Source organism: Pagrus pagrus (assembly GCF_965226575.1).
Source record: "Pagrus pagrus genome assembly, chromosome: 17".
In the NCBI taxonomy this organism is placed as follows: Eukaryota; Metazoa; Chordata; class Actinopteri; order Spariformes; family Sparidae; genus Pagrus; species Pagrus pagrus.
The window spans coordinates 21453585-21467754 of record NC_140201.1 but is presented as its reverse complement, the minus strand read 5'-3'; the positions used below and the strand labels follow the sequence as shown (position 1 = coordinate 21467754).

The 14170-nt window shown below is 41.4% G+C and overlaps 1 protein-coding gene across 1 annotated transcript; it reads left to right on the top strand.

Moving 5' to 3' along the window:
- The first annotated feature begins 223 nt into the window (after positions 1–223).
- Positions 224–14044, top strand: kpna6 (karyopherin alpha 6 (importin alpha 7)). Its single transcript, XM_084379714.1, has 14 exons — positions 224–357; positions 2733–2866; positions 2987–3079; positions 3268–3367; positions 3470–3564; positions 3911–4042; positions 4177–4265; positions 4387–4486; positions 5695–5858; positions 5951–6029; positions 6460–6585; positions 7685–7812; positions 8485–8669; positions 8879–14044. Exons 1-14 carry the CDS (start codon positions 354–356, stop codon positions 9064–9066), a joined length of 1617 nt encoding a protein of 538 aa, XP_084235840.1. The 5' UTR covers positions 224–353; the 3' UTR covers positions 9067–14044.
- The last annotated feature ends 126 nt before the right edge of the window (positions 14045–14170 follow it).

Here is a 14170-nt window from a genome sequence, read left to right as displayed (position 1 = left end):
CACCATACTAATAACTGGTACAGTACTTTACTGATTAATGAATGATTTAGCATTACAGTTTTAGCCAATATATACATGTGATGATAATAAATCCAGTCCTGAACTGATTGTTAATTTATAGGGTTGGGTTGGAGGCTGCACTGTCTCCCTGACTGAAGGCGGCTACATGTGACAAGTGTTTTGTGAGGCTCGCGCGCCCCCTGGTGGCAGGAAGTCGCCGTTATATTTTGACGTTTCCGTCTCCGGCAGACATATTGCTTACAGGAGCAAATTCTGGAAAGCTAGAAGACAGAAAGGATTTCAAATTGATTTATATCTTCACGACTTGACACACTCAAACCACATAGGACACAATGGGTAAGCTGTTCGGCAAAACGAGAGTTCGGATGTGCGTTCAGGTGGTACATTTTTCGGCGGTGTCATCGGGAATAACGATTATGAAATCCTCACCCTGTCACTGTTGTTCAGCTAGTTAGCTAACTCATTAGCTAGATAGCTAGTTAGCGATGCTACGTAGTAAGGCAAGATGACTTGCTATTTTACGCCAGTAAACAAACAACCTTGTCTCGGGGCACTGTTTCTTCTATTATAAGATGTCGTACAACGTGTATTAACATAATTCCAACTCGAACAAAACAGTGGCATTTGTTAGCCAACTTGGGGGAACTTAGCTAATGGCTAACTACGTTAGCACCGCGCTGTACCGTGGTTTGTTAGGTGGGAAGACACACGTATAGTCTAGGTCTAAAGTTAGTATTAGTGTCATATCAACGTTTTTATGTCAAGATATTGGCTTGTTTATTGATAATTGCACATGAACATTCGCCAGTCTGTCCTGCTCCTGTGTTTCATTAAAATACATATGATCATAATGGTAACGTAAAGCAGCCGTTGGGGTTCAAATACAACGCTAGTGCTGCTTAGTGGAGATTTCAAACGATTGGTTCTGTTTGGTGTGTATCTCGTTTGTAACTTTACAAGAGATTTCCGACGACTCTTAAAAGTTCAAGTCATCACCTGTAAAATGACATAATAAGCCATATAATCAGGCACAGATTTGTGTGTGCGCAGTGGCTAGCGCTAACGTTAGCTTAGCCATGCTAGCTCTGTCAGTCAGTCTTGTACTTCAAACCCATCGGACTACACTGTAGTATTGATACAATTTAAATCATCCTTGTTCTTTTGGGGTAAAATATGTGAAGATCGGTGAGCTAGTAGATTTCACGAGAAATGAACGTGGATCATGGAACATTTTTGAGCGCTTGCTAACGCCAGTGAGTAATAGTTTTGGTATATGTGACGGCGCCGTGTACATGTGACACCAGGGGGTCCCCATGTTTTCCAGACCCTTCCCGCAGAGTACTATGCTCGCTTTGTTTTGTCTTATTATGTGTGTCTCACTTGTCATTTACAGTGTCATTACTGGAGGATACATGTCTAAAAATACGAATGAAAGAGGGGCTTTTGTGTCATATGGAAATATTACACTCATAAATCACGCTGGACCAAATATCTGTGGTCATTAAATTGTATTACTGTAACAGGGGCTACTGTTCCTCCCTCTGTCAGGCTCCATTAGTTGATTTGTCAGGCTGTTGTGCTTCACTTAATCAGACTTAATTAAAGGGTCAGCTTAGTTCACCAGCATTGGCACACACAAGAAATGATACAATAAAGCTGTACTGACAGTTTCAGATTCATTTGCAGAGGCTGCGATGTGTTTGCCGTTGAGATTTCTGCCACCGCTCTACAACCGTTACAACAGTTTCCAATCCATGCCTTAATCCAAAACCTTTAACAAATGAACTAAATCTATTGACGCGGCTAGATATCACAAAGTGTATGTTGGAATGTGATATAAGTCAACAAACACTGCCCACTGTCTTTCCTTACTGTAGGTAGGCTCTCCTCTGAAATGCCGATGAAGACATGTGCTCTCAGCAGGGCTATTTCTGTGCCATCCTGCCCAAACAGCACAGTCAGTGCGGTTCACATACAGCAGCTAATCTCACTACCACAGTACAGAAATGAGAGCATCCAGCCGAAACCTGTGCTCGTGTGTCATCCACGCCTGTGGCTTTACCATCTGGGCACATTACACACATGCGTAAGCTTTTTATGAGGCGCGTTGTGCTAATGGCCCCCAAACCATAACATGACCTCAATTTGCGCCACTTGTTCCGATATTTAACCTCGGAAACCCCCGCTGTTACGACGGGGGGCTTTTGGCACAGGAAGTTGGCACCGTCCTGCGTCGATGGCAGGTTTCAATGATGTCCCACACCTCTCCTTTCTCTCCCCTGTAGCCCCCGGGTGACTCGGGGATCTGCCCAGTGCCCTGTTCTGGTGGCATGACTGCACAAATGCTGAGAATGGGCAGTTTGTCCTGTGTGGGCACCAATTTATGCTAACTCTGCGATTTAACTCCTCTGAATAAATACGTTTGTTCTGCCCGCCAGCTGACTGGTTGATGAAGAGCTTAGCTGTGTTTGTTTGCACGTGTGTGTGTGTATTTTTAGGTTGTGTTGTCCAGTTTCTATGGGATTGTTTATACTAGGACTTTTATATACCTATAATCATGACATTTCATCATCATGACCTCTTATTAGAGATGGGAAACAAAAGCAAATATCTTGAGCTCATCAAGTTCAACTTTGATAAAGCAAATGTTGCACAACTTTGTTTCCTGCTGTCTTATGATGTGTTCACCTGCTTTGTCTGTGGCCCATCAGAGCCGTCAGCCAGTCCGGCCAAAGATAACTACAGGATGAACCGCTACAAGAACAAAGCACTGAACCCAGAGGAGATGAGGCGCAGGAGAGAGGAGGAGGGCATCCAACTCAGGAAACAGAAACGAGAACAACAGGTACTACATTAAAATCCTTGGTCTCCCTGTTTGAGATGATATCAGCTTGTAGTCTTTATTTAATAAAGATTGTCTGGCTTGATGGTGTATCTGGGCTCTGATATTTTTTTTTAATCGCAGCTTTTCAAGAGGAGGAACGTGGACGTCCTCAATGAAGAGGAAGCCATGTTTGAGAGTCCTCTGGTGGACTCGTACCTCAGCTCTCCAGTAACAGTGAGTGTTTATATTCCCTAATCCCACGCACACAACGTTGACAAAGAGGGACTCTGGCAGGACCCACCGGAAAGTTATTATACATTACATTTCTGGTAGCTTAACTGTTGTTGTCCAGTCCTGTTTTCCAGTCTGCCGGCTGTGAATGGAGGAATCTGTGCTAAGTGCTTGTGCATGTATTCTTGCAGGAAGGAGTCATCACCCGAGACATGGTTGAGATGCTTTTCTCGGAGGACCCAGAGCTTCAGCTTGCCACAACACAGAAGTTCAGAAAACTACTTTCCAAAGGTATCTCTTGTGTACTGTTAAAGTAACTATACATAACTGTGGTACAAAACATGATGGTATCACAGTCCAAACAAAAGTACTTACATTCTTTGTTCATTCCAGAGCCCAACCCACCAATTGATGAAGTTATAAACACAGCTGGAGTCGTGGAGAGGTTTGTGGAGTTCTTAAAGAAGAGTGTCAACTGCACGCTACAGGTCAGTTTGTGAAAACAGTCACTTGCACATTTCAGAACACTGCTTTTGCTTGGAACCAGACATGAGGTATTCATCCCAGTTGACAGATGGCAGTGAAATGTGGTCCTCAGATAATTCAGGAAGTATCGGACCTTAAAGTTCCAGATTGTCCATTACTCTACTGCTCTGCACAAATCAATGAGGCCTAAACACATACCTAAATGTACTATTGTAAAATGGACTGAAATTGAAATGATCATGTTGAGGTGACTTAAAGTTCCAATAAGGATCCTAAAGTTTCCTTTCATTGAATAAAACATGATGTTTAAAATGACCCTTTTTTCTGTGACGTTTGGTGCCCCTGCAGTTTGAAGCAGCGTGGGCACTGACCAACATAGCATCAGGCACATCCCTGCAGACAAAGACAGTCATTGAGGCTGGAGCAGTGCCAATCTTCATAGAACTACTTAACTCTGACTTTGAGGACGTTCAAGAACAGGTAACTCACAGCGTGACTGACGGAATACATTGTGTCCATCTTGTTGATTGTTGTGCCGGTTTGTCCTCTCTAGTTCCATACATTTGTACCCAGTGTCCACAGGTGACAAAGGTTTTTTGTTTCATTTCCTACAGGCTGTGTGGGCCTTGGGGAATATTGCAGGGGACAGTGCAGTGTGCAGAGACTACGTGCTGAACTGCAACATCCTTCCACCATTATTAATGTAAGCCCATTTTCTCTGCCTCTGTGAAGGGAATACTTAATCAGGCCTCTGGCTTTCTATAATAACATATTTCCGATGCTATCTCATGTGCTGAGTTTTGCTTTTCTTTATTTCATTTCAGGCTTCTGACCAAATCCACTAGATTGACCATGACTAGGAATGCAGTTTGGGCTCTGTCTAATCTCTGTAGAGGAAAAAACCCACCACCTGCCTTTGAAAAGGTATCACTTTGACACCACAAACACTGTGATAGTTTGAGATCAGGCCAGCTGCATTTTTAAGTCTCAAGTGTGGCTGTCAATACGCTTGCCAAGGTAGTTGGCGTTAACACTGTGTTTGGACATACACCAATTGCATTCTGATATCACTACTTGACCACTATAATTATGTTGGGTTTTTTTTGTTTTGCTTTTATTTTTGCTTGTCAGTGCCAATGTTCATCAAATAAAAAAAAGGTTTGACAAGAAGCTCAAATTACAACCAGCTTGTACTGAATGTGAGCATTATTTTACAGCTTGTCTGGGGCCATCAGCTACAGTTATTGGGTCCAGTGTGGGAGATGTTTGATAGACCTGGCAACTCAAACCTGATAGTGATTTGTTCTGGGCAAGATTAACAGATCTAATGTTAACGATAGAAGTAAGCGCTCGACATATATTGAGCATCATCAGTAGATAACTTTTCTTGTTAAATATCCAGTGTAAATGGCAACACTGGTGTTGTCACAAGTTTATTGGCTGGTGGGAAAATGTCCTCACTGTGGCATACCTAGCTGTCACAGCATGCATAATGATTAATACTGCTTGGACACACAATCAGGTGCATGATAAAGGCTGCATTTGTCACTGTCATTGGCATTCATGCAAAACCTGGGTCTGCAACTGAAGTGGTATAGTTCTCATTGCTTAACCATAGAAGATAAAGATACATTTGTAAAACTCGGTTATCGACTTTCAGCTCAGCTGAGCGGTTACGACATTATTTACTCTGGAGATCGAGTGTTGCAGTGCAGCAAAAGTGTTGTAACTTTATAGCATTTCTTTTCTTAACCTGGACACCTTATGAAGAAGTAATTTAATGACTTACACACAGCATTCAGGTTAAACACTCCCTGAGGTTAAGAAGAGGTTCCCACAGCACAGTTTTGTAACCTGTATTTATCTAAATTACCTATAAAGGTCACAATTACGTTTATTTGAATATGCCTTCTCTACAGTCTCATCACCCGCGCTGTTGAATTTCTAAACAGTGTGTACCTGCTTGAGACTTGTGAATTCTTTCAGTTGGCATAATGAATAGTAATGTACCAGGCTTCTTCTTTTTCAACCAACTGCTGAAAACTTTGACTCTATTTCTGTGTGTTTCTTGAGGTGTTGTTGAATACCTACTGTTTCTCATTACGCATACGCATTATGTCTGTCCTGTCTAGGTGTCACCCTGTCTGCCAGTGCTGTCCAGGCTTTTATTTAGCAGTGACCCAGACTTGCTGGCAGACGCCTGCTGGGCGCTGTCCTACCTCTCAGACGGCCCCAATGACAAGATCCAGGCTGTCATCGACTCCGGCGTCTGCAGACGCCTCGTAGAACTACTCATGTAAGTCCAGCAGTAGTCCCTGTTGTCTCTGTCACACTAAGTATGGCCTGTAAGTACCTACAGTTCTCTCTATTAAACCTCCCTTTCTGCAGGCACACTGACTATAAGGTGGCCTCCCCTGCCTTGAGGGCTGTCGGAAACATTGTCACTGGAGATGACATCCAGACACAGGTGAGAGAGCACCAAACTTAAGTTAGTGTCATAGTTCTGACTGTCTGTCGCAGAGAACAGGTTTAAAACTGGTGAGACAAAAACACATGAAAGGAAAGGATGCCGTTTGTGCTGCTGTAGAATTGTATTGCCTTATACAGAGAGGTGAGGTTTCTGTTATTTTGCCCACCCTCATTGAACTAATGGGATGAACAAAATAATAGAAACACCTGTCAGTATAAGTTGGGTGTTCCTTATAAACAGGCAACTGAGTGTATTTTATATAAATTCACATGGGGAGTGTAGTTTTTATGCACTTCTCCACTGTCGTCCAAATACATCAAAGTTTTTGGAGGACAGAGGGTAAGTGTAGCTATATTTGGCTGTAAGGATGAATCTGTTGTTATTTTTTAGTTTTAACGGTTTGTACCCACCCTCTCACTGTCTGTAGGTGGTGTTGAACTGTTCAGCCCTCCCCTGTCTGCTGCACCTTCTCAGCAGTGCTAAAGAGTCCATTCGCAAAGAGGCCTGCTGGACCATCTCAAACATCACAGCAGGAAACAGAGCACAGATACAGGTGACGCAAACACACAAAGCTCATAACTACAGTGACCTGCAGAATACCCAGTTCACCCATGAGAAATGAATAAATTAGGTTGGGTCCATTGACAAAAAGTTAAAACAACTTGTACTTTTCTTAATTGTGTCCTACATAAAACAGCTGCTTCTTTCTGGCTCAACATGTCCTACCACAGTTACTGTTATTGTACAGAGACATAGTTTAGTGTTGTTCAGTGAGGGGTTATTACAGACACTACCCTTTTATTTCTACTTGTGCATAAACAGATGATAACATGACCTGTTAACATAGTCACATTTTGCTAACATCAAATTGTAGTCTACGATGATTTATTATATCCGCAGTATAATAAATATTTGTTGCATTTTCAGGCCCTTTGCCCATTTTCATATGTTCATATCTACAAAATATCACTGATATATTACTGCAGTAATGGAGAGTGTGCACTGTCAGTAATAAGCTCATTAATTATTCATAGTACCCCACTATCTGACATTTTCCTCCAGTAATCCCCCCCAGCCATGGCAGCACAACTCTTTACTTGGGCACTATATTGTTTTGTAATAACGACATAAATCTCAAAGAGAATGGTATTTTTAAAATAATTTTCTATTTAAGAAGAACATAAATGATGGTTTGATCTCATCTTTAATCATCTAATCTGGGTCAATCAATGCCACAGGCTCCTATCTAAAGGAATTTTGTCACAATAACACAAGCACCACCTGCTCTAACTTCCAAGGTGATTAACAGACCTTGAAATGCAAGAGTTAAAACTAACAACAGCGCTGTTTAATTATTCATTTTGTCTGACAGATCTGTAATTAAAGATTAATCTAAATACAGGCCACGTAGAGTTTGATTTGAGATCAGTTTCTGAAATAGACACAGAGACTGATGGGTTCATTATCAATTCATCACAGTCCTCACAGGCTCATGATACCGTGGCTGAGAGAACAAGGGCTTTACCCTTTCTTTTACCTCTGATCCCCAGGGTTTGGTGTGTGTTAAAGTGGCAATGGTAAAAAAGTCAAAACTATGTTGTAGTTGCTTTAAAGGACATGCCCCTGATGTCGTATGTTATCCTGCCCCACAGACGGTAATTGACGCCAACATCTTCCCAGTGCTCATCGAAATTCTACAGAAAGCCGAGTTCAGGACCAGGAAAGAGGCGGCCTGGGCCATCACTAACGCCACGTCTGGAGGAACACCAGAACAGATCAGGTCAGATTAAGAAAAAAGAAACTGCAGTGCACTGCAGTATCCCCTCAACTCTGATTTATTATCTCTTGTTTCAACTAAATGGGCTGTCAGTTTAACGTTCTGATGGTCTAGCTTTAAGTGATGACTTAAGTTAAACTGTGTAGTAAAATAAAATCTAATGTCAGTGTGTGAAAAGCCCTTCCTACTATCTGTTAATCTTTGAAACAGGTTGATGGGACATTACAAGCCTTTAGTTCTGTCAAAAATGAGTATGCAAGCAGCAAGTTTACAGTAATATGTTGCCATGGAGGCAGTTGCTTATCTGTTGGCTAAAATTTGGGCTCCATTTCTTGTTTGTATTCGTTTACATTTTGGCAAACGGGCGCCATTAACAGTCTGCTGAATTAGCCATTAGCAGTTGATATTTTGAGTAAACGTATCCTTGCACAGACAACTATCGCTGGATTTTTGGGATATTGAAGAAAACGTTAAAATTTGATGGGTCTCAAAGTTCAAAGGCCCGTCCTTTTTCTATGTTTTTTAAATGAAATGAAGGACATTTGTTTGCAGTGAACATCAGAGATGTGGAGTAAGAACACTGTGTATTTAATTAAATGTATGTTTATTTCATTTGGAATACAAACCAAGGACCAAATCTGAAAATGTGATGTTTTTATGTCTGTTTGCTGATAGATATCTGGTGAACCTGGGCTGCATTAAGCCCCTGTGCGATCTGCTGACAGTGATGGACTCTAAGATCGTTCAGGTGGCTCTCAACGGGCTGGAGAACATCCTGAGGCTGGGCGAGCAGGAGGCCAAGCAGGAGAACAACGGCAGTGGAGTCAATCCTTACTGCAGCCTCATCGAAGAAGCTTATGGTACTGTACACAAAGTCATCACGAACACATGCATACTGAAAGTCCGTATTATGTGGGTTTATATACCGTACTGGGTATCACACAACACTGTAAACTAAAGCTGATAATGGTGTTAAAGATATTGGATCTACAAAATTGCTTCAATTTAGGCATAGACCATAGTAGGTCTGAGGAAAAATACATTGGTCTAATGTTACTTGTTGTTTTAGGCCTTGACAAGATAGAGTTCCTCCAGAGCCACGACAACCAGGAGATCTACCAGAAGGCGTTCGACCTGATTGAGCACTACTTCGGAGTGGAGGACGAGGACAACAGTCTCGCCCCTCAGGTGGACCAGGCCAACCAGCAGTTCCTTTTCCCCCAGCAGGAGGCCCCCATGGAGGGCTTCCAGCTATAAGTTGGCACCACTCTCCTCTAAAACACACCACACCCCCTCCATACCTCCCATATCATGGAGGGCCCCAACATGCCTGAGTTATACCTTTTACGCCCTCTCCCCTTATCTGCCACTACCATCAGCACACAAATGCCCCACCCTTTTTGGAGGGAAGCTAAAACTGTCCCGCTCTCCAGCCTAAAAATGCCCGCCCTTCTCCTCAGCCGGTGGACTGACTTGTTGCAGGGCAGACTCGCGTGTTATCTGGCCAAGGGGAGCGCGCCACACAAACTCCATTACACTTGTGTGAGTCTGCCCTGGCTTAAAACGCACACACAGACATCTTCCTGCCATGCGATAGCCCTTTGATTCTCTCATTGGCAGTAACGGCGGTTTGTTGGTTAATATCTTTATATATACATTAATTTTGTTTTCCAATGGGACATTCCTATTTTCAGGATTACCCACGCATCCCCACGCAAAGACCACAGAGTGGGGGTGCTCGAGGTCAAAATATGCCTAGTTCTTGATGTCAGTTTGACTGAGTGCAATTCAAAGAAAAAACCTTGTAACATGACCCCTTTTAGTTTTATCATTATTTCCCCCCAATCCTTATTTATCTGCTCCTTTTTTATTAGTGCTTGTGATTTTTCTCTTCCTTTTGATTGGCTTAGGGATGATCTGCTCATGGAAAAAATTATCTGAGTCTGATGCCCAAGCTAAATCGTGTGATTTACTATTATTTTTTTCCCTTTATCAAGACTTTTTCTTTTAAGCAAGACACATTTCTGGGGGGAGGGTTTTACAAGAAGTGTAAAAAAAATATAGAAAACTACCTGAACTAAGGAAAGGCTCTGATGAGATATTGGAAAAGGGATGGGGTTTTAGAGGAAATGTTTAAGGATCTATATAAGAAAAAAAAAATAATCGAGGTTTTGAGGGTGGTATAGTTAGAGATCCAATGTTCGTCGTGTGCTGTGTTATTAATAACAATACATTTGAATTATGAAGTGATCTAACTATTAAACAAGGCCTAGCTTGGGGTTTAGGGGGAGATGAGCCAGCAGCAGCAGCAAACCTAACTTATTTTTATATTGAAATTAATTGAAGGAATATCAGATGTTTAAAGTTGCGTGAAATAGAGACATGTCATGGGACATTTTCTAGTTTGAATTTTCTGATTTCATGGAAGCTGGTTGCTGCTGGTTAGCTTGGCCCTGTGCTCCCCTGTCCCCAGATGTACGTGGTAGGGGTTTTGCATGGTGTTCTATTACCCTGCCTACAGTCACTGAGTATCCCTGGCCAAACACACACACACACACACACGGATAGAGAAGATAAAACTGTGTGACACAACAGCAGCAAGTGGGCCACAAGTAATTGGTTTGGTGGTGTTAACAGTGGTAGTGTAGTGGCGGTGGTGGTGTTACGTATAGTGGTAGAGTTGATATTTAACCTATGGCATTCTGTATCGCAATTTCTAAGGAATGGGAATAACACCTGTTGATGGTTTTGCATGGGTCCGTTGTGATATGTTTAGGTATTGATGTAAATAGCCGATCCTCTGCCTGGCTAGGAAAGTCTGCGCCGCTTCTTCGTGGATCTGATAACAAGCAGAGTTTGGCTAGGGATACACGTCAGACGAGTGACGAGCCTAACTGCAACAAAAAATTCAAGTATAAATATATATTTGGATTTTGATGTATTTGCATTATATATGATATATATAAATATATATATTTGCGCACACTTCATGCACACTTGCATACAACACCAGCAGACACTGTACACACACCTCACACAGATGAGTGGCTAGAAGCAAGTAAAATAGTTTCCATAGTCTTTGGAGTGAAATTTTATTTTGAAGTTCAGCTTTCCTCTAAGTGTGAAACTGCCACTTTGGCTGTTTTTGTTTTGTTTTAGAGCACTTAGTATATTTTCTTTATTAATGAAAATGTTTCCCTCAGTTCAGTTTTAATCAAGATTGTTTTCTGTTTAATTGAGACAATGAAAAAAGATGTTTCTGGAATTCAGAAGTGATTCAGAGCACATGTAGGTCCTATGGAAACTTTTTTTTTTTTGTTCCTAGCCACATGACTTATGATGGTTTAAATTAGTCCTGTAAATCCTGACCTCAGATCAGGTCTGGCCGCGACAGGAGCTGATCTGGGATCAGGGTTTTTAGGCTCTGTGGATGGAGCAGAACTGTGGTCGTGTGATGTTTGACTGACAGGCACTGTGTGAGGAAGAGTTTGATAGACTCTAAGACTATGTCCCCATCAGAGACTGGGAGCGCCTGTTCTGTGGATTACTGAAGCAGCCTGAACATCCAATCATGGAACTGTCGATAGAAACATGTTACAATAATACAGAAATATTGGAAATACAATTACATATGGACAGGATGGACAGACTCAGAGTTCTCCATTTGGTTTGTTTTAAAGGTCCTATGTATTACTCGGTTTCAGATTAATTTATTTTCGGTGGCTACGAGAAAATCCTAATTATCCATTACTGCAGTACCTATATTCAACCTCTGTGTGAACAATCTGTCTTAGTTCGTTTCTCTTTGAGAAACGCCCACTCTGCTCTGATTGGCCCGCTCTCACAAGACAGAGCAGACACCACCCCCCATGTGTCTGCATCAGCTCTGGTGTTTGTTTAAACCACAGTTGTGCTGGGGGTGTGGCCAAGGGTGGTGACCGTATAGTTGTGACATCACAACCTTACGTAAGTCCTGATGGCTCATTTAAAGGCACAGTGTCTGAATATAGGCTGTGTGAATTTCTATTTATATGGCACTTAGACCTGCTCTGTCATTAGAAAAAAAATCATGAAATCTCACTCTCTACAAGTATCACATTTTTACATTCACCTCTAGTTTCCTTTTATTACGGGCCAGGCTTTAAGCTGGAATAGACCGAAGAACAAATGTTAGTGAGGCTCTCTATTTTCAAGTTTGTGATGTTATCCACAGAACACGCGCGCTCCCAGAAGACATAAGAGTTGAAACCATGAATAATTGAGCAACGAGAACTTAACCTCTACATGACCGATGTGTAGAGCAGCATTTATAACTGAAGTCTTCGATTTCATGGCCAATTCTGTGCTTGGCCTACAAATAATGCCAGAATTGCAACGTTTGAAGAAAAAAGAAAAAAAGAATCCGTGCATCAACCAGGAAAAATATTTATATTTCTGACAAATAAAAATGCACTCCTATTCACAAAAGTGCCAATCCGACCAACAAAGACTGGAGGTTTCTTATGTATCTGTCTTTGACTTACAGGTGATTTTTCTTTATATCTTTTTATTTACTTGAATGTGCACACATTTTGTGCAGAACATTGCTGCTCTATTTTCCTTATCTTTAAAGTTACATTATTTGCCATTGTTTCTCTGGAAAAGTGGCATTCTTTACTGTGGGCACCTAAATAGGGAAATGAGTTAAGGCAGTGTAATTGTCTGGGGGAGGGGGTGGGGGGGTTACTCGATTAATTGCATAAAACTGGGCTTTTCCAGCTACCTGTTGTCCATTGGTGTGATGGTCCCCACTATTGCAGTCTTCTAATGGTTTTCACTGTGCAAAGCTGAGCTGCAAATGTTTTGGAATCGAAGAATTGATTTCAGTAGAGAACAATATTTAGCATATTGTAGAGGAGGCTGCCTGTCGGAAGTCCCTCTGCGAATAGAAACTCTGCTGCACTGAGAGAAATACTGATATGTGGCACATGATGCAAATTGAGGAAACGTAAGCGACTATCATAGCAGACAACTGCAGGTACTAACCTTATTGTCATAGTTTACCAAAGTTTAGTCATCCTGAAGGCTGGTAAAAAAGTTTTTACTGGATGTTTTGTTTTCAGTAGTTGATGTAATTGGCTTGTGTTGACCCAGTCAGTCTGACTGAGAGCGCGCTCCAGGCCATTTAAAACTTGCTTCTTTTCATTAGAAGCTGCAATAGCTCAGTCCCTCTCTTCTCAGTTTTGTTTTTTTTCCTCAAGTTCAAGTACTGTTTAGGGAGTTAGAAAATCTGCAAAATAATCAAGGAGACTGCAATAACTATTGTCCAAAATCAGGCACCCCGGAGGCAAAGATCCACCTACAAACTGCTCTCACAGGTGACACTCCTTCCACTGGGTGGAGCTAACAGAGGCAACTACTTGACATTTTTTTCTAAGATAAAAATCTGGGATTCAGAAATTGCGCAGTGATTTACATTAAAAAGTATTATAAGTTAAACTATATGTATGTTCTGATACATTGACAGGGATTCAGATGCAATTCTAATCACTTCTGAGAAGTGGAGAAAAAGCCTCACTAGAACACGTCACAGGAGGAAACAAAGACAATAAAATAGGAGATGAGGATACAAGCCTTTTCTGCTTTTCTTGATCTTTTTCCTGATCAGGATATTCTGGGCTATATTTTTGGATAATTGTGTTTAGAGTAAAAGTTTGTCCTAGTCAGGCTGCATGATCAGGAACCTTGTTGTCTAACGGGGAATGAACAGACGTCACTAAATATCTCAAATCTGACTTGTCTTCCGTCCTAGAAGCTGTTCATGTCTATATCAAAATCGAAAGCCATCCTCGGCTTGGTCAAGTAACGTTGTCTACGCTACAAATGTTTACAATGCTACATGTTTGTAAAATACTTTTCATATGCCATCACTGACCAGTCCTGATGTATTCTCTGCTCTGGTCCTCTCTCATTTCTTTTACATGTATTTATTTTCTCTATTCTTGTTTATGATTTTTCATTTGCTCAAAATTACCCATCTTAAACTGTGACTTGACTTGACTTTACCGACGGTATGAATGAGTGACGAGAAACTAAATACACTTCAACTGAACATGACACACAAACATGAACATGAAAAAAAAATACATACAGGAAACAGCAACGATATTAAAAATGTAAAGAAAATATATTGAATTTAAAATTGTTCAGTGGAAAAACTGTACAAAACAAATAAAGTTATGTTGCAACCCTTTAATGCAAGTGTGTCTTCTTTCATCACTGTCATACAAGCAGCTTTGAACTAAGTGTGTTTTACATTCGGCTTGAAAACAAATAAGCCAAATATTCACTGTCTAAACCAGCGCTGCCCAAAGTGGGGCCC

What these genes read in the sequence shown, in the direction of transcription:
- kpna6 (XM_084379714.1), top strand. An exon ending in ACCTCAGCTCTCCAGTAACA is followed by an intron (nt 3,080 to 3,267) that starts GTGAGTGTTTAT and finishes GTATTCTTGCAG; the next exon opens with GAAGGAGTCATCACCCGAGA. An exon ending in CGCCTCGTAGAACTACTCAT is followed by an intron (nt 5,859 to 5,950) that starts GTAAGTCCAGCA and finishes CCCTTTCTGCAG; the next exon opens with GCACACTGACTATAAGGTGG.